The 21,176-nt window shown below is 46.4% G+C and overlaps 2 protein-coding genes across 2 annotated transcripts in view; both read right to left on the reverse strand.

Moving 5' to 3' along the window:
- LOC149465062 (uncharacterized) overlaps positions 1-21,176 on the reverse strand; it is a 93,426-nt gene that overhangs the window by 26,636 nt on the left and 45,614 nt on the right. Inside the window, 7 exon segments of the mRNA XM_089673793.1 lie at positions 2,838-3,768; positions 3,960-4,101; positions 4,225-4,452; positions 4,736-4,833; positions 4,950-5,037; positions 5,318-5,458; positions 7,999-8,008. Of these exon segments, the coding sequence (XP_089529919.1) occupies positions 2,838-3,768; positions 3,960-4,101; positions 4,225-4,452; positions 4,736-4,833; positions 4,950-5,037; positions 5,318-5,458; positions 7,999-8,008 (1,638 nt within the window).
- Positions 9,602-16,149, reverse strand: LOC149465064 (uncharacterized). Its single transcript, XM_089673640.1, has 8 exons — positions 16,031-16,149; positions 15,557-15,617; positions 15,343-15,440; positions 15,060-15,263; positions 14,667-14,978; positions 14,381-14,587; positions 14,116-14,257; positions 9,602-11,629 (listed from the first exon to the last, which is right to left on the reverse strand). The coding sequence occupies exons 2-8, from the start codon at positions 15,588-15,590 to the stop codon at positions 10,047-10,049; spliced, it is 2,580 nt and encodes an 859-aa protein (XP_089529766.1). The 5' UTR covers positions 15,591-15,617; positions 16,031-16,149; the 3' UTR covers positions 9,602-10,046.

Raw genomic sequence — 21,176 nt, forward strand, 5'->3', positions numbered from 1 at the left:
ATCAGGGGCCCTGGTGAACAAGTACTCTGGGGCTTAGACTCCGTGCGCTGGGAACATCCGATCAGTGGAGTGCTAGTGGTACCGCCGGGCGGTCCCTTACAGCCAGACTGTGTTATGTGCTGGACCCTGGGATCCCCCCCATTGGTGGGAGGGATGATAACACTGGTATAATGGGTCAGTATAGACTGAGAAGGAGAGAAGGTGATTGGTGGGAAGGTGACATCTCCACAATGAGGAGAATGTTCCGGCCCCGGAAGTGGGGGAATGTTCTGCCCCTGAAGGAGTTAATCTGGGTTCCCACACTATATATATGTGTGTATCATCTGCTGGAGATAAAAGACGTCACAGTGACTATGAAAGAAGAGGACGGGCGTGACGGTGGAGAAAGAGGACGGGCGTGAAGGTGGAGGAAGAGGACGGGCGTGAGGGTGGAGGGAGAGGACGGGCGCGACGGTGGAGGGAGAGGACGGGCGCGACGGTGGAGGAAGAGGACGGGCGCGACGGTGGAGGAAGAGGACGGACGTGACGGAGGAGGAAGAGGACGGGCGTGGAGGAAGAGGATGGTCAAGACGGTGGAGGAAGAGAACGGATGTGACGGTGGAGGAAGAGGACGGACGTGACGGTGGGGTTACTGGATGTAAATATAAAATCAGATCTTATTACCTCCTCTGCTGCCACTTCCAGCAATGTCTCCTCTCTACTTCCTCCTGACCTCCTCTCACCAGGAACTTCCTATTTATAGCTGAAATCACTTCCTGTCTGTCCCTGACATCACTTCCTGTCTACCATAGAGACTTCCTGTCTGGGTAGAAGTGAGATCACCACTTTGTGGAACTCAGAGGAACTGCAGCCCCGAGAACCATCTGGTAGTGTGACCCCGGCCTTGTGCTGGGTGTATGGACTGTATGTCCTCATAAAGGGGTCACCTCCACTCCCACCAAGGGGGACAGAAATATATGACTACCTAGTCCAGCCTTTCTCCCTCCATCGGGCTGTAAAGGAAATACTCCTAACCACTGCACTCTTTAGGATTGGCTATACACCGAACATATTCCTGACCACTGGTTTGTATAGGAGCCTGTATATGATATACTCCTGACCCGTGCTCTGTACCCTGGGCTGTATATGATATACTCCTGACCCCTGCGCTCTATACACAGGGCTGTATATGATATACTCCTGACCACTGCACTCTGTACCCTGGGCTAAATAATCGGTTGGTTGAACTCCATCGGTTCGATTACCTGTCATCCTTTATAGTCCCCGTTGTCTGCATGAGATCCGGCCTGACAAAGAGAACGGAGGAGTCGATTTATAAAAAGATGTGCTGGACGAACGAGGCGCCCATTTTATTTATTTCAGGTCAATGTATGCCGCACTTTACATATACATTGTACATTCACATCAGGCCCCGCCCCCAAGGAGCGTACAATCTAAGGTCCCTAACTCACATCCATACATACACATACTAGGGACAATGTAGACGGGAGCCAATTAACTTCCCACCATGTCTTTGGAGTGTGGGAAGAAACCAGAACATGTGGAGGAAACCCACGCAGGCACAGGAAGAACATGCAAACTCCAGGCAGGTGGTGCCGTGGTTGGGATTTGAACCGACAACCCCATTACTGCCAGGAGAAAGTGCTAAACATTGTGCTGCCCAGCCTTGATAAATCCCAGCTATAACTGAACACAGTGATTTCCTAGATCATCAGCTCCATCTAGTGGCCGTAATGAGGTATTTTTTCTGAAATACCTCCATCAGAAAAAAACCCAAAAAAAATACTATATTATAACCACTAGATGGAGCCAATGATCACAGGAAATCACTGGGCAAAATTTGTTGTGGCTGGAGGAATGCCGGTCACATTCATTCAACGAAGACCTCTAAGTGTTGGTGAAATCTTACGCCCCAAAACGCCTGAGCGAGGTAACTGAGGGGTCCCTTGAGAACCAATGTGTTTGGGGGGGATGGGACACATTCTGACACAGAGATTTCCTATAGTTGTCAGCTCCATCTAGTGTCCATAGGAGGTAATGTTCCTGAAAATAATCAGGAAAAGTAATTCCGCATTATGGCCACTGGATGGAGCCAATGAGCAAAGGAAATCACTGTGTGAAATAAAATGCAACCAACAGCACGGCTGAGCGAATGCTGATCATATTTCTTTTATCGACCTCAAAGTGTTTGTGAAATCTCCCACCACAAAATGTACTCAGCCAATGACAAGTGAGGACGCCATTTTTATTCTTCTCCTGCTATCAATGGCCAACCTGGTCCCACCCTTCATCCACGTCTTTGGTGACCTCTGACCTCCTTATGAACGGTTTCGTCCATGATGAAGATCAGCCATGGAGTATATCTGAGGTGTATATCAGGGTGTGCTTCTTCCCCACATGAGAGCTGGGATGTCCAGCAACATTCATCTAGAAGACATTTCCCGCACTCATGGCACTAATACACTTCCAGGGTTGTGTGGGACCCCTGATGTACAGGAAGACAGGACTTCAGTGAGGAACATTTCCCTCACTCGGGACAGGAACGTGGCTTCTCCCTCGTGTGAGATCTCCGATGTCTGAAAACATGCGTCTTCCTTGAAGAACATTTCCCGCACTCAGGACAGAAATACAGCTTTTCCCTCGTGTGAGATGTCTGAAAAGATGCAACTTCCTTGAAAAAACATTTCCCGCACTCAGGACAGGAATACGGCTTCTCGCCCATCTGAGACCTCTGATGTATGACAAGTTCCGATTTTGGAGCAAAACATTTTCCTCACTCGGAACAGGAACGTGGCTTCTCTCCCATGTGGGATCTCTGATGTCTATAAAGACTGCACTTCTGTGAAAAGCATTTCCCGCACTCAGTACAGAAATACGGCTTCTCCCCCGTGTGAGACCTCTGATGTTTGACCAGTTCTGATTTTTGTACAAAACATTTCCCGCACTCCGGACAGGAGTACGGCTTTTCCCCCGTGTGAGACCTCTGATGTGTGACAAGTTGTGATTTTTCTACAAAACATTTCCCACATTCGGAACAGGAAAAAGGCTTCTCCCCCGTGTGCAGCCTCTGATGTCTGCAAAGATGTGACTTCTCTGAAAAACATTTCCCGCACTCAGGACAGGCGTAAGGTTTCTTCCCCGTGTGCAGTCTTTGATGTGTGTAAAGATTGGATTTCTGTGCAAAACATTTCCCGCACTCAAGACAGGAATACAGCTTCTCACCAGTGTGCGATTGCTGATGTCTGTGAAGATTGGACTTTAGTGAAAAACATTTCCCGCACTCAGGACAGGAATACGGTTTTTCCCCTGTGTGAGACCGCTGATGTGTGGCAAGTTCTGATTTTTGTACAAAACATTTCCTGCATTCAGAACAGGAATATGGCTTCTCCCTCCTGTGATCCCTCTTATGTCTGTGAAGATCGGACTTTGTTAAAAAAAAATTCCCGCACTCAGGGCAGGAATGTGTTTTCTCTCCTGTATGAGATCTTTTATGTACAATAAGTTTGGATTTGAAATAAAAACATTTCCCACACTCTGGACAGGAGAAGCTCTTCCCTGTTGGAAGGCCGGCCTGGTCTCGCACAGTCTGAGGTTCCTCAGGATACGAGGAATCCGATGGTCCATCTACACTGGGTGGTGCCGGATGGACATTGGAGGGAGACGGGTTTTCTCCTGGACTATACTGTGTGATGTCCTCATCTTCTACTTTCCAGTCTGGAGACAAAGTGAGACAATCCTCGGAGGTTTTCCTCATCTCCCGGCCATGGACTAAAATACAAAGACAAAGAGAATTACTAGACAGGATCTGATTGGTTCCCCTAAACCAGGACTCCGCCCACATCATGCATCTTGGTCTCTGAGGAGCTTACAATTCCACCCTGAAGTGAACTAGGAAATGGGTCAGTGACCAATCAGTGAGCAGTATGGGCGGAGGAATGGATTTAGTGTTCCTGACCCACCTGTGCTGATCTCTGTAGGAGTGTCCTCCTCTATAAATGTCCCCGTTATTCCATCCTCCTCCATAGACTGCTGATCATCCCTCACATACGCCTCTTCTTCTTCTGATTTCACCTCAAATTCTATATCGATTGGATCTCCACTCTACACCAAGAGAAGGAGAGAAAATATCATCTGTAAGATAGAAGATTTATTATTGTGACATCACATAGAAAATCCGCACATCGTCTCCATGAGTCCATGTTCTAGATTCTCCGTCGCACCAACCTTGTAATAGTGAGGGATGGTGTGACCTTCCTGTGTGGAATTCCGGGAATACAGAGGACGGGGACATCTCTCTGGTGGGTTCCTGTAGCTGGATGACTCCACCATGGTGTCCTGGTACAGATCTTGGTGTCCTTCTGGAATCTCTGACTCCTCCATCACTCCATACTCCTCATCCTCCTCTTTAAATTCTTCTTTAACAACAATATTATCATCCCCGAGGATTCCACTCTGAATATATAATAAAACATTCATTGTAACAAACATGCTGTGTATAAATCATATCTACGAATAATGGTCAATCATCTACCTGATGATGGTGAGAAATGGTGTGACTTTCCTGTGTGGAATCCCAGGAATATAGAGGATGGGGACATCTCTCAGGTGGGTTCCCATGACTGGATCCACCTACCTGATGATGGTGAGGGATGGTGTGACCTTCCTGTGTGGAATCCCAGGAATACAGAGGACAAGGACATCTCTCAGGTGGGTTCCCATGACTGGATCCACCTACCTGATGATGGTGAGGGATGGTGTGACCTTCCTGTGTGGAATCCCGGGAAAACAGAGGACGGGGACATCTCTCTGGTGGGTTCCCATGACTGGATCTATCTGTAGGAAACACACACACTGACTGAATTCATTGTTTCTATGTGTTTATCAGATGATGGGGGATCTAGGTGGATCCTCCGTACTGCTCTCTCCTTTCCAATAAAGTCTCCTCTTACCCGGTGATGTGAGGGGCGGCTGATTGTCCATCATGACGTCCTTGTAGAGGTCCTTGTGTCCTTCTAAATACTCCCACTCCTCCATGGAGAAATAGACAGTGACACCCTGACACCTTATAGGAACCTGACACACACAATGATACAGTCACCATCCAGACACATCCCTTGTCTGTTACTGGAGAATGTCCCAGAATTCCCGGCACCGCTCACCTCTCCTGTCACTTCTAGAATCTTCTTCTTTCTCTCTTCTATCAGGGAGGGAGGTGGAGGCAATGTGATGTCAAATGATCTCCAGACTTCACAGGAGGAAGACTGTAGATTAGATCACAAATAGTAAAATTAAATGACATTCCCAGAATCCTCCTCACCTGACTCTCCATTGTAATAAAGCCACGCTTCAGGCTGAGGTATAATTTCCCCACACAGGGACCCCGGACCCCCACCCTCTCTCCATAGGTGAAAGACCTCTCCTGCTTCGCACATGAGAATGGCATGGATCCACCTACATCCTAAGAACAACGAAAAAGTAAGAAAAGAGCCAGATGGAGGGACACTGGGACTTACTATGATGACGATGGAGGAAGAGGAAGGGCGTGACGGTGAAGGAAGGGGACGGACATGACGATGGAGGAAGAGGACGGACGTGACGGTGGAGGAAGAGGACAGACGTGACGGTGGAAGAAGAGGACGGACGTGACGATGGAGGGAGAGGACGGACGTGACGGTGGAAGAAGAGGATGGATGTGACGGTGGAGGAAGAGGACCGACGCGACTGTGGAGGAAGAGGACAGACATGACTATGGAGGAAGAGGATGGACATGATGGGGAGTTACTGGGTGTAGTCAGCGCTGAGCAAACTGACGCTTTATAAATACTGTATAATAATAATAAATAGAAAATCAGATCTTATTACCTCCTCTGCTGCCACTTCCAGCAATGTCTCCTCTCTACTTCCTCCCCACTCACCAGGAACGTTTGTTTATATACCTGACATCACTTCCTGTCTTCCATAGAGACTTCCTGTCTGGGTAGAAGTGAGATCCCCACCTTATGGAGCTCAGAGGAACTGCAGCCCTGAGAACCGTCTGGTAGTGTGACCCCAGCCTTGTGTTTGGTGTGGATGGACTGTATGTTCTCATAGAGGGGTCACCTCCACTCCCACCAAGGGGGACAGAAATACACTACATTGCCAAAAGTATTGGGACACCACATGAACTTTAATGGCATCCCAGTCTTAGTCCGTAGGGTACCACCAAGGGAGACAGAAATATATGACTGCCTAGTCCAGCCTTTCTCAGCCAGGGTTCCTCCAAAGGGTTCTAGGGGTTCCTTGAGCAATGAACAATTTCACTCTCTTTGTAACAATGTTTTCAAGATGATGAGAGAATGTCCTTCATATAGCAACTGACATCAATGACCTGTAAGGGGGCGGTCTTCCCACCGATGACAATTTAGGAATATCGTTCTCCCGTTGGTCACCAAGGTAAGAGACCAATAAACAGCTACTTTGGAATTCGATCCGGGTTTGGACTGAACCCATGTTTACACAGAATTTGACTTGTGTGAAGGGTCAGTGAATGGCTAAACTAAATGGGTCAAACCTCCAACTGAACCTTCCGATCAGGTTCCCCTAGGTCAGGGGTAGGCAACCTGCGGCTCTTAAAATTGACAGTTACAGCTATGACTTGCAGAGGCATGATGGAACTTGTAGTCCTGCAACAGCTGGAGAACAGCAGGTTGCCTACCCCTGCCTAGGTGGTCCTCAGCTATATAAAGGAAGGGGCGGGTATAATGGTGACATCATTGGTCAACTATGGCCATGTGACCATATTCAGGCAATGGTGTAATGCTCGTCTCCCTACCCATTTGCTTATGTGGTCGGGGATTCCCAGCCATGTAAGTGAAATGGGCCAGGTAATGTCAGTGGTTGGTGAGGATGTAGCTGGTGCAAGTAGCTGCTGCTTCCTTAGAAGTAGTTGCTGCTTCCTCAGCAACCATTGACAGTTGGGAATGTTCTTTCCTACTAGTGACTCTATGAGTAGCATGGTTCTAATACTCTACTCCATACACTCAGCTGTACATGACATGTTCTGGACCAGTGTACTCGGTATGCTGGGTTGTATACGACAGTGAATGGGCCGGGTGACGTCATTGGTTGGTAAGGACGCGTTGGGTGCTGGCGGCTGCTGCTTCCTTAGCAACCATGGTCAGTAAACGAATATTATAGCTTGCTAACCACTGCACTTTTTAGGCTTTGCTATATATATGACCACCGCAGTTTGTATACTAACCTAAGATCTACCTCTGACCCCTGCACTCTGTACGACGGGCTGTATACGACATATTCCTAATGTAGTGCTACCCCCATAGGTGCTGCTGGTTACGTTGGGTCCTCTATCCTTTGCCTCAACCTCTGTAAGAACATAAGCTCCTCCGACACACGCAGTTGAGCGTACGAAGCATGCAATAGTACAGAAAATCATTGAGAGTAGTATCCAGGAGTAATACGATATGAAAAGAAAACACTGAGCAGTTAGTAAAGGCAAGCTTAACCCCTTCCCACCGGCGTCACACAAATATGCGGTGTCACAGGACTGGGCATTTTTCCATGGGGGCCGCATATTTGCGTACCGAACAGCGCGCTCACAGCATAACGACCGGGGTGTCGAAGGGGTTAAAAGTGAAGTTTTGGGGTTTTTCAAAAAAATTATACTTACCTAGGTGAATGCAGCATCAATCTGATGCTTCATCTGGCCCCCGCCAGCTCTAAGAGCGAGAACTGAGTGATCAGACATCGTTAACCGCTCAGTTCTCCCTGCTGCTCTGAGCAGAAAGGGGTGACCCCCAGTGCTCCAGCGGTGGAGGGGCAAGAGCGGCTGGGTCAGACTCTCAGCAGAGAAGCTGAGCCAGGTGCCGGTCCCGACTCCTGGATGGATCCCGCTGTCGGCTGGAAACAGGTCTCAGGTGCGCAGAACGAACTGCTGTCTCGTGATTCAGAGAAGTGCAGCAGAACAAGCTTTGATGGCGACTATGCTAGGCCTAGACCCACCGGATGTGCACTGTCCACAGAAATGAAGGAAATGAGAGAAGGGAACAAAGAGGACGTGTAGGGTGGCTTTACAGGAGGGGCAGCTGATTATGCTGTTCTTCTGCCGGCTATCATTGGGGCCATTATTCACAAGGAGGAGATATCCATTCCCATTTACCACCAACTGAAAGCCCAATTTGTCCTGAAATAGAACACGGCACCTGGACATGCAAAGTAGTTGTGATGATACGGACGGTTTTACTACCACACGTCAAATTTGCAAAATTGTGCTTAGGCTTTAAGATTTGTTTTACCCTCAGGCGTGAAGGGGTTAAAAGTGAAGTTTTGGGGTTTTTTTCAAAAAAAATTATACTTACCTAGGTGAATGCAGCATTAATCCGATGCTTCATCTGGCCCCCGTCGGCTCTAAGAGTGAGAACTGAGTGATCAGACACAGTTGATCGCTCAGTTCTCCCTGCTGCTCTGAGCAGAAAGGGGTGACTGTCCGGGGCGACCCCCAGTGCTCCAGCTGTGGAGGGGGCGGGAGTGGCTGGGTCAGACTCTCAGCAGATCGCGGAGAAGCTGAGCCAGGTGCCGGTCCCGGCTCCTTGGTCACAGGAGCGCAGAACGAACTGCTGTCTCATGATCTGGAGAAGTGCAGCCGAACAAGCTTTGATGGCGACTATGCTAGGCCTAGACCCACCGGATGTGCACTGTCCACAGAAATGAAAGAAGGGAACAAAGAGGACATGCAGGGTGGTTTTACGGGAGGGGCAGCTGATTATGCTGTTCTTCTGCCGGCTATCGTTGGGGCCATTACTCACAAGGAGGAGATATCCATTCCCATTTACCACCAACTGAAAGCCCAATTTGTCCTGAAAAAAACGCAGCACCCGAATGTACAAAGTAGCTGTGATGATACGGACGGTTTTACTAACACAGGTCAAATTTGCAAAATTGTGCTTAGGTGCTAAGATTTGTTTTACTTCAGGCGTGAAGGGGTTAAAAGTGAAGTTTTGGGTTTTTTTTTTTTTTTAAAAATGCTACGTGCCTAGGTGAATGCGGCATCAATTCGATGCTTCATCTGGCCCCCGCCGGCTCTAAGAGTGAAAACTGAGTGATCAGACACTGTTGATCGCTCAGTTCTCCCTGCTGATCTAAGCAGAAAGGGGTGACTGTCAGGAGTGATACCCCCCCCCAGTGCTCCAGCTGTTGAGGGGGCAGGAACGGCTGGGTCAGGCTCGCAGCAGGTCGCGGAGAACCTGAGCCAGGTGCCGGTCCTGGGTGGATCCGGGTCACAGGAGCGCAGAACAAACTATTCCCTCACGATCCAAGGGAGAAGTGCAGCCGAACAAGCTTTGATGGCGACTATGCTAGGCCTAGACCCACCGGATGTGCACTGTCCACAGAAATGAAGGAAATGGGAGAAGGGAACAAAGAGGACGTGCAGGGTGGTTTTTACGGGAGGGGCAGCTGATTATGCTGTTCTTCTGCCGGCTATCGTTGCGGCCATTATTCACAATGTACTCAATGACCTGAAAAGGCTTTTATGAGCAATTTTATGGATAGTGAATTTTTGCCGCCATTGACCCCGGCACACAACATTTTTTTTTTCCATTCAATGCATGTTTTATTAGAATTTTATTATGATTGCAGTCAAAAAAATCAGGTAATAGTAAAAGGCAGAAATCTGATTGGTCTGGTATGTAGAGGCGGAGCCGTTATTGATTGGTGTACAATACACAACGTGTTCCATTATTATAACAAGGTATTGTGGAAAAGATCACAACAGACAATGAGGGAGGGGGGATAATCCCTGATATTGAGGGGGAGAAATAATCCCGGGGGGAGGAGTGATAGCCCAGGATATGAATTTGTATACAAGGAACTCCTTCACAACTACCACCATTTTATTCTTCAGGGTCTTTGCTCCCAGAAAATGAGAGCTGGGATGTCCAGCAACATTCCTCTAGAAGATATTTCCCACACTCAAGGCATTAATCCACCTCCAGGGTTGTGCGGGACGCCTGATGTACAGGAAGTAAGGTCTTCAGTGACGAACATTTCCCTCACTCAGGACAGGAACGTGGCTTCTTGCCCGGGTGAGATCTTTGATGCGCATAAAGACTGGACTTCACAGAAAAGCATTTCCCACACTCAGGACAGGAATACGGCCTCTCCCCCGTGTGCGATCTCTGATGTATGTAAAGATTGGACTTCCTTGAAAAACATTTTCCGCACTCAGGACAGGAATACGGCTTCTCCCCCGTGTGCAGTCTCTGATGTCTGGCAAGTTCTGATTTTCGTGTAAAACACGTCCCGCACTCACGACAGGAATACGGCTTCTCACCCGTGTGAGACTTCTGATGTCTGTAAAGACTGGACCTGTTTGAAAAACATTTCCCGCACTCACAACAGGAATAAGGCTTCTCACCTGTGTGGGAACTCTGATGCTCATAAAGACTGGACTTTTCTGAAAAACATTTTCCACACTCAGGACAAGAAAGTGGCTTCTCCCCTGTGTGCAGTCTCTGATGTCTTTCAAGACTGGACTTCTCTGAAAAACATTTCCCGCACTCAGGACAGGAATACAGCTTCTCACCCGTGTGCGATCTCTGGTGTCTGTAAAGATGTGAATTCCTTGCAAAGCATTTCCCACACTCAGGACAGGAATACGGCTTCTCCCCCGTGTGCAATCTTTGATGTCGGTTATGAGAGGATTTGTCTGAAAAACATTTCCCGCACTCAGAACAGAAATACGGTTTTTCCCCCGTGTGAGACCTCTGATGTATGACAAGTTGTGCTTTTGTTATAAAACATTTCCCGCACTCAGAACAGGAATACGGCTTCTCTCCCGTGTGAGACATCAGATGTATGACAAGTTCTGATTTTTGAGCATAACACATCCCGCACTCAGGACAGGAATGCAGCTTCTGACTCGTGTGCAATCGCTGATGTCTGTAAAGGCTGGACCTATTAGAAAAACATGCTCCGCACTCATGACAGGAATACGGCTTCTCCCCCGTGTGCGATCTCTGATGATCATGAAGACTAGACCTCTCTGAAAAACATTTCCCGCACTCAGGACAGGAAAGCGACTTCACACCCGTGTGCAAACTTTGATGTCTGTAAAGACTTGACTTCAATGAAAAACATTTCCCGCACTCAGGACAGGAATGAGGCTTCTCACCTGTGTGCAATCTCTGATGTCTGTAAAGATGTGACTTCAATGAAAAACATTTCCCGCACTCAGGGCAGGAATGAGGCTTCTCACCCGTGTGGGTTATGTGATGTCTGACAAGCTGTGATTTTTTTACAAAACATTTCCCGCACTCAGAGCAGGGATGCGGCTTCTCACCTGTGTGAGATCTTAAATGCATAATAAGACCAGATTTAAAACGGAAACATTTCCCGCACTCAGTACAGGAGAAGATCTTCTCTGTTGGAAGGTCAGCCCGGTCCCGCACAATCTGAGGTTCCACAGGATACAAGGAATCCGAAGGTCCATCTACTCTGGGTGGTGCCGGATGGACATTGGAGGGAGCCGGGTTTTCTCCTGGCCTATACTGTGTGATGTCCTCATCTTCTACTTTCCAGACTGGAGACAAAGTGAGGCAATCCTCAGAGGTTTTCCTCATCTCCCGGCCATGGACTAAAATACAAAGACAAAGAGGATTACTAGATAGGAGCCCCACCAGAGGTCAGAGAGTGAGGATAGGGGGAGGACAACCAAGAGGAAGACTGGACTCATCTTGAAGACAACCGTCATTGGGGTATTGACTCCTCCCCCATCCTGAAGACCACCAGCATTGGGGTATTGGCTCCTCCCTCATTATCACTTTCTGGTTGGAGAATGTGATCACATTATTATCACCATGTAACAGCCTGTGCTCCAATCACATCATCCGATATAAAATGTCCAGCTGGTAGGAAATGGGGGGAACAGAGGAGAAGACATATTATGTGTATACAGTGAAGGAAATGTGTATTTGCTCTCTTACTGATGTTGAATGTTCGCCCACTCACACAGAAATGATCAGTCTAAAAATCGAATATTCGGTGTATTGTAACACTGAGAGACAGAATAGCAACAACAAATTCAGCAGAAATGTCTAACAAATGATGACTGATCTGCATGTTCATGAGGGAAATAAGGATTTGATCCCCCATCATTCAACAGGATTTCTGGCTACCAGGTGTCTTTCATACAGGCACGCTGAGATTAGAAGCAGTCTCTTAAAGGGAGTGCTGCTAATCTTATTTTGTTACCTGTATAAAAGACACCTGTCCACAGGAGCAATCAAACAATCAGATTCCAAACTCTCCACCATGGCAAAGAGCTGTCCAAGGATGTCAGGGACAAGATTGTAGACCTACACAAGACTGGACTGGGCTACCAAAGTATCGCCAAGCAGCTTGGTGAGAAGGTGACAACAGTTGATGCAATCATTCACAAATGGAAGAAACACAAAACAAGTGTCAGTCTCCCTAGATCTGGTGCACCATGCAAGATATCACCTCGTGGAGTGTCAATGATCATGAGAACAGTGAGGAATCATCCCAGAACTACACGTGAGGATCTTGTCAATGATCTCCAGGCAGCTGGGACCACAGTCACCAAGAAAACAATTGGTAACACACTACGCCGACAAGGACTGAAATCCTGCAGTGCCCGCAAGGTCCCTCTGCTCAAGAAAGCACATGTCCAGGCCCGTCTGAAGTCTGCCACTGAACATCTGAACGATGCAGAGGAGGACTGGGTGAAAGTGTTGTGGTCAGATGAGACCAAAATCCAGCTCTTTGGTATCAACTCAACTCGCCGTGTTTGGAAGAGGAGGAATGATGCCTATGACCCCAAGAACACCATCCCAACTGTCAAACATGGTGGAAATATTCTGCTTTGGGGAGGGGGGGGGGGGTTCTGCTAAGGGGACAGGACAACTGCACCGCATCAAAGGGACGATGGACGGGGCAATGTATCATCAAATCTTGGGTGAGAACCTTCTTCCCTCAGCCAGGGCATTGAAAATGGGTCGTGGATGGGTGTTCCAGCATGACAATGACCCAAAACACACGGCCAAGGCAACAAAGGAGCGGCTCAAGAAGAAGCACATTAAGGTCCTGGAGTGGCCTAGCCAGTCTCCAGACCTTCATCCGATTGGAAATCTGTGGAGGGAGCTGAAAGTTCGAGTTGCCAAACATCAGCCACCAAACCTTAATGACTTGGAGAGGATCTGCCAAGAGGAGTGGGCCAAAATCCCTCCTGAGATGTTTTCAACTCCAGGAAACGTCTGACCTCTGTAATTGCCAACAAGGAATTTGCCACCAAGTACTAAGTCATGTTTTGTGAAAGGGATCAGATACTTATTTCCCTCATGAACATGCAAATCAGTCATCATTTGTTAGACATGCATTTCTGCTGAATTTGTTGTTGCTATTCTGTCTCTCAGTGTTACAATACACCGAACATTAGATTTTTAGACTGATCATTTCTTTGTGAGTGGGCAAACATTCAACATCAGCCGGGAAGTAAATACGCATTTCCTTCACTGTATATAGCTGTGGGGGGGGGGGGAGAGCAGAAGTAAGGACTGTACAACATGGAGTATATAGTAGTCAAGACTCATAATATTGGTGTTCAGTGACCAGAGGTGGCTTAAATATTTAACTAACTAAGACAACCTGCAGAGGTCCCACCCCGCTGCCTCCCATCTCCTGATACTGCACTCAGTGACTTGAGTCTGAGACTATACAGACATCTCCCTCCACCCGGCACAGCCAGCACACAGAGTAAGTAACCCTGGGGGAATTGTTCTGTCAGAGATCTTACTAGACCTGACCTGTGGCAGAAGACCCAATATACATGTCCCAGGTCAATCAACCCCTATGGTGAACATCAACATTTTGCTGCCGGCTGATCCCCAGATTCTCCATAAATCCAGTCTAGAGACATAAAAATTGTGTCTGCAGCACAGAGAAGGAAGATTATTCGAGAGAAATCCAGGAATACAGGACGGGGAACACAGCTCAGGAAAGTGACCAGGGTATTCCAGGCTGATATCACCCCGCCCCCGCCCTACTCTGGACCAATCAGTGAGCAGTATGGGCAGAGGAATAGATTTAGTGTTCATGACCCACCTGTGCTGATCTCTGTAGGAGTGTCCTCCTCTATAAATGTCCCCGTTATTCCATCCTCCTCCATAGACTGCTGATCATCCCTCACATACGCCTCTTCTTCTTCTGATTTCACCTCAAATTCTATATCGATTGGATCTCCACTCTACATAAAGAGAAGGAGAGAAAATATCATCTGTAAGATAGAAGATTTATTATTGTGACATCACATAGAAAATCCACACATCGTCTCCATGAGTCCATGTTCTAGATTCTCCGTCCCACCAACCTTGCAACAGTGAGGGATGGTGTGACCTTCCTGTGTGGAATCCCGGGAATACAGAGGACGGGGACATCTCTCTGGGGGGTTCCTGGTATTAGGTGGCTCCATCATATCCTTGTGTCCTTCTGAAAGTTCCTCTATCACTTCATACTCCAAATCATCCTTTTTAAACTCTTTTATAACATCAGTATTATCATCCCCGAGGTTTCCACTCTGAATATATAATAAAACATTTATTGTAACAAACATGCTGTGTATAAATCATAACTACCAATAATTGTCAATCATCTACCTGATGATGGTGAGGGATGGTGTGATCTTCCTGTGTGGAATCCTGGGAATACAGAGGACGGGGACATCTCTCTGGTGGGTTCCCATGACTGGATCCATCTATCTGATGATGGTGAGGGATGGTGTGACCTCCCTGTGTGGAATCCCGGGAATACAGAGGACGGGGACATCTCTCTGGTGGGTTCCTGGTATCAGGCAGTTCCATTATGACATCTTTGTGTCCTTCTAAAAACTTCATTACACAATGCTCCTCATCCTCCTCTTTATGCTCTTCTTTGGGAACAATACCATCATAACCCCCGAGGTTTCCACTCTGGAATGTATTACAAAACATTTATTGTAAAAAACATGCCTTTGTATAAAGTATAACCACCAGTGATTGTCAATCACCAACCTGCTGATGGTGAGGGATGGTGTGATCTTCCTGTGTGGAATCCCGGGAATACAGAGGACAGGGACATCTCTCTGGTGGGTTCCTGGTATTAGGTGGCTCCATCATATCCTTGTGTCCTTCTGGAAACTCCTCCATCACTCCATACTCCTCATCCTCCTCTTTATACTCTTCTTTGACAATATTATTATTCCTGAGATTTTCACTCTAAATATATATTAAAACATTAATTGTAACAAACATGCTGTGCATAAATCATAACTACCAGTGATTGTTCCTCATCTACCTGATGATGGTGAGGGATGGTGTGTCCTTCCTGTGTGGAATCCCAGGAATACATAGGATGGGGACATCTCTCTGGTGGGTTCCCATGACTGGATCCATCTGTAGGAAACACACACACTGATTGAATCCATTGTTTCTATGTGTTTATCAGATGATGGGGGATCTAGGTGGATCCTCCGTACTGATCTCTCCTTTCCAATAAAGTCTCCTCTTACCTGGTGATGTGAGGGGCGGCTGATTGTCCATCATGACGTCCTTGTAGAGGTCCTTGTGTCCCTATAAAATATGTCACAGTGACTATGGAGGAAGAGGACGGACACAACGATGGGGGAAGAGGACGGACGTGAAGGTGGAGGAAGAGGACGGACGCGACGGTGGAGGAAGAGGACGGACGCGACGGTGGAGGAAGAGGACGGACGCGACGGTGGAGGAAGAGGACGGACGCGACGGTGGAGGAAGAGGACGGACGCGATGGTGGAGGAAGAGGACGGATGCGACGGTGGGGGAAAAGGACGGACGCGATGGTAGAAGAAGAGGATGGACGTGACGGTGGAGGAAGCGGACAGACATGACAGTGGAGGAAAAGGGGGGACGTGATGATGGAGGAAGAGGACGGATGCAATGATAAAGGAAGAGGACGGACATGACTGTGGGTTACTGGGTGAAAATATAAAATTAGATCCTATTACCTCCTCTGTTGCCACTTCCAGCAATTTCTCCTCTCTACTTCCTCCAGGCTCACCTCTCACCCTTCTTATTTATACCTGACATCATGTCCTGTCTGTACCTGACCACTTCCTGTCTACCATAGAGACTTCCTGTCTGGGTAGAAGTGAGATCACCACTTTGTGGAGCTCAGAGGAAGTGCAGCCCCGAGAACCGTCTGGTAGTGTGAACACGCAGCTGCTGGAGGCCTCAATCATGACTCCCCGTCATATAAGAGCGGACCCCGCTCTATATTCTATTATATCCGGAGCTCCAGTAAGAGGATCTCAGATCACCTCCTGTATACAATGATATCACAATGTACAGGGAGGGCAGAGACACAAGGACGCAGTGATGACGTTATGCATGCAATAAATAAGTGCTAATAGTCTGCAGGAGATCTGCTGGGGAAAGGAAATAGATGCGAATAGGTTGCAGAAGATCCGCTATGGAAAAAAAAATAAACAGATGCAAATAGGCTGCAGGAGATCGGCTGAAAAAAAGAATAACAAAACCAAACCACACAGACATCTAATAGAAGACACAATCTCAGGTTTCAGTGGTGATTGAAGCCCAGAAGGACTCTGGAGTAAATCCTGAACATCCAGCAGACCTCCCTCTGGGGTAACATCTCCAGCCCCATCCCCATTCCTTTTCAGAATATCACCTGCATCCTGTTAGCATCTATTTCCTTTTTTTCAGCAGATCTCTTACATTCGAATCTCCTGTATCCAGGCCACCTTCTTCTGCCCATTGTAGGCCGTTTTGGCTGTGGACATGGGTCAGTATGGAAAACCTGACCAGGGGCTACACAGCCCCATACACCTTTCAGACACTTTTCTATCAGAACCAGCATTACCTCTTTTATCAATTCGAGCTCCATTTGCTCCTCTGTTGGATCGGATTACACGGGCCATCCTTCTCTCCCTACCTCCATCAATGAGCTTTCCCCATCACTTCCATCAATGAACCTTTCCTCCCTATCTCCATCAATGATCCTCCCCTCCATACCTCCATCTATCACCCCCCCCCCATCAATGAGCCTTCCCTCCCCACCTCCATCAATAAGCCTTTCCTCCTCACCTCCATCAATGAACCTTCTCCTCCACACCTGCATCAATGGGCCTTCCCTCCCCACCTCCATCAATGAGCCTTCCCTCCACACCTCCATCAATGAGTCTTCCCTCCTCACCTCCATCAATGAGCCTTCCCTTCCCACCCCCATCAATAGGCCTTCCCTTCCCTACCTCAATCAATGAGCCTTCCCTCCCCACCTCCATCAATAGGCCTTCCCTCCGCACCTCCATCATTGAGCCTTCCCTCCCCACCTCCTTCAATGAGCCTTCCCTCCCTTCCACCTCCATCAATGAGTCTTCCCTTCCCACCTCCATCAGTGAGTCTTCCCTTCTAACCTCCATCACTGAGCTTTCTCTCCCCACCACCATCAATGTGCCTTCCCTCCCCCACCTCCATCAATGAACCTTTCCATCCCCTCCTCCATCAATAAGCCTTCCCTCCCCACCTCCATCAATGAGCCTTCCCTCCCCCCCACCTCCATCAATAAGCATTCCCTCCCCACCTTCATCAACGAGCCTTGGCTGCCCAGGACCCTCTCGTTGGTTATCCCGTTCTATTTTGTTGGACCACTTTTGGTCAGTCCTGACCACTGCAGATGGGGAACATCCCACAAGAGTTGCAGTTTTGGAGTTGCTCTGACCCTGTCACCTAGACATTACAATTTGGTTCCCGTCAAAGTCCCTCAAATCCTTACACTTGTCCACTTTTTCTGCTTTCATCACCATCAACTTCAGGGACAACATCTTCACTTGCTGCCTAATTTATCCCACCCACTTTTAGGCGCCATTGTAAGGAGATCATCAAGGTCATTGACTTTGCCTGTCGGTGGTTATGTTATGGCTGATGAGAGTTTGAGCATTGTGGGACCATTCATCTGAGCTCTCTCTTTAGATATCTCTTCCAAGGACTGGGATCATCTGAGACTGAGGACCAAGTTTTTAGTGTCAGGTACACTCTGCATGTCAAATGTGGTGGATGAATCTCGGCATCTGCTGGATTTAGTTTAGACCTGAATAAAGATTTTAAAAAATAGTTGTGCGGAGATGGAACTTATTTCTTTTGATTGTACATAATATGAACTACAAACGCATGAAAAATTGTATTTTTCAGTTGTACAGGACCACCCAGAGACCAACAAAACAATTTAAATAAAATGGAAAGATGCAGTGGATGATGTCAGAGACAAGAGGCAGAAATATTACTGCTATGTGACATCATCACGTGTACCTGGAAACGGGGAGTTGAGGTGTTTTTACTGCAGATGTGATGCCGATGTTGTTTCTTAAGGGGGAGGGAATGTATAATTATAGTGGCAAACGACTACACGCTGCACATCATGTAAGCCTTTTTAGTAAAAGGGAAACCTGACATGAGGAAGCCACAAAGTGCGTGATGAAACACATTTGGGGCGGAGCGATGTGACATCATTACGTGTACTTGGAAACCGGAAGTTGAGGTGTTTTTACTGCAGATGTAGTTTTTTAAGCGGGGGCAATGTATAATTAAAGTGGCAAACTACTACACTCTGCACATCATGTAAGCCTTTTTAGTAGGCCACATTTGCAAAGGGGAAACAGGACAGGAAGTCACGAGGTGTGTGATGAAACACGTTGTGGCGGAGCTGTGTGTACCTGGAAACCAAAAGTTGCTGTGTTTTTACTGTAGATGTAATGCCGATGTTGTTTCTTAAAGGGGGGGCAATGTATATTTAAAGTGGAAAACTACTTCCAGTGCACAGGAGATTTGTGCACTTTACTTGTGAGTGTATTTCGATCGAGACAACAGGCAGAAATATTGCAGAGAGATGCTGCACACAGTGTAAGCCATTTTTGTGGGCCACATTTGAAAAGGGGAAATGGGACAGGAAGTCATGAGATGTGTGACGAAACGCATTGGGGCAGACTTATCATGTTTTACCTGGAAACTGGAAGTTCAGGGTTTTCTTACTGTAGATGTTATACCAGAGTTGTTTCATAAGGGGGCAATGTATAATCAAAGTGGCAAGTGGTATATTTCAGTAATAAAAATATATTTATAGTGCCGTGCTCCTTTTTGTGTATGTATATAGCTAGATCCAATCTACTCTCATTCTAATAAATACATATATTGATAACTAAAAGAAATACATAAATCACTGTAACTAGTGAATAAAAAATAAATCAATTGTAAATCACTGTGACTTGTGAATCAATAAAGAATGGATAATTATAAATAAATCAAAAACCTTAATTAATGTGGCTGATATCAATCAATCAAAAATCCTTAATTAGATGTGACTAATAAATGGATAAAAATGGGGTATATGAAAACCTAGTGCCACTCTAATCATATGTGATCAATCCATCAATTTTGTGCAAAAACATATATAAATGTGCAAGTGCAATCAATAAAGTACATAAATAAATAAAGTCTTTTGAAATAAGTGCAATGTGCAGGTAAATTCCTTATTCCCTCTCGCCAGGTGCCTTGTGGTCTCCCTATGCGCTCACCTTGGTATTTGCCTAAATAAATTCAGGCAAATAGACTTTTAATCCTTCCAGGATTGATGGGATAATACTCATGTATAAGATGTTCCAAGAGGTGGGTGTAGATCTATTGGAATCCTCCTGTGCTCTCCTCTTTCTCCTTGTGCAGCTGCTCATAGATGGGTGTTTAGACCAGCTCTATAGGAATCTCCTAGTTCCCCTCCTGGGGTCACCTCCTTCTCATATCCTCCTTTCACCAGTGTGGGGAATATGGGTCAAATGAAGAAAAGAAGAAAAAAGACCATGGTGCCTTATCCTTTTGTATAAAGGAAATTTATTACTGCCAGTAGCGGTATTACACAGCGGTATATGGCTCTTTGGTGATCCAGGACAGCATAAGTTATAACGGTCAGTAGTGAGTCCTCACTACTGACCGTTATAACTTATGCTGTCCTGGATCACCAAAGAGCCATATACCGCTGTGTAATACCGCTACTGGCAGTAATAAATTTCCTTTATACAAAAGGATAAGGCACCATGGTCTTTTTTCTTCTTTTCTTCATTTGACCCATATTCCCCACACTGGTGAAAGGAGGATATGAGAAGGAGGTGACCCCAGGAGGGGAACTAGGAGATTCCTATAGAGCTGGTCTAAACACCCATCTATGAGCAGCTGCACAAGGAGAAAGAGGAGAGCACAGGAGGATTCCAATAGATCTACACCCACCTCTTGGAACATCTTATACATGAGTATTATCCCATCAATCCTGGAAGGATTAAAAGTCTATTTGCCTGAATTTATTTAGGCAAATACCAAGGTGAGCGCATAGGGAGACCACAAGGCACCTGGCGAGAGGGAATAAGGAATTTACCTGCACATTGCACTTATTTCAAAAGACTTTATTTATTTATGTACTTTATTGATTGCACTTGCACATTTATATATGTTTTTGCACAAAATTGATGGATTGATCACATATGATTAGAGTGGCACTAGGTTTTCATATACCCCATTTTTATCCATTTATTAGTCACATCTAATTAAGGATTTTTGATTGATTGATATCAGCCACATTAATTAAGGTTTTTGATTTATTTATAATTATCCATTCTTTATTGATTCACAAGTCACAGTGATTTACAATTGATTTATTTTTTATTCACTAGTTACAGTGATTTATGTATTTCTTTTAGTTATCAATATATGTATTTATTAGAATGAGAGTAGATTGGATCTAGCTATATACATACACAAATAGGAGCGCGGCACTATAAATATATTTTTATTACTGAACAAACACTAGTAAGTGAGTCTGTGTAAGTGCCAGCGCACCAAGCACATTATACCAGTAGATAATTATTTATAACCCACTGAATGCCTCATTCATAATAGCTCACAAGTATTCACTATTTACAGCAAGTGGTATATTTCAGTTGTACAGGACCACCCAAGTGTGTGACAAAACGCATTGGGGCGGAGTGATCATGTTTTACCTGGAAATCGGAAGTTAAGGGGATTTTTTTTACTGTTGATGTTATGCTAGAGTTGTTTCTTAAGGGGGCAATGTATAATCAAAGTGGCGAATGG

Source organism: Staurois parvus, unplaced genomic scaffold (genome assembly GCF_062004578.1).
Source record: "Staurois parvus isolate SC_StPar_1 unplaced genomic scaffold, SC_StPar_1.0 ptg000144l, whole genome shotgun sequence".
Taxonomy (NCBI): domain Eukaryota; kingdom Metazoa; phylum Chordata; class Amphibia; order Anura; family Ranidae; genus Staurois; species Staurois parvus.

Bases quoted from the DNA above. Each gene is read 5' to 3' on its own strand.
- LOC149465064 (XM_089673640.1), bottom strand. From the start codon at position 15,590: ATGATGGACAATCAGCCGCCCCTCACATCACCAG. The intron at 15,441-15,556 runs GTAAGAGGAGAC...TGTTTCCTACAG, and splicing joins GCCGCCCCTCACATCACCAG to ATGGATCCAGTCATGGGAAC. The intron at 15,264-15,342 runs GTAGATGAGGAA...ATATATATTTAG, and splicing joins CCATCCCTCACCATCATCAG to AGTGAAAATCTCAGGAATAA.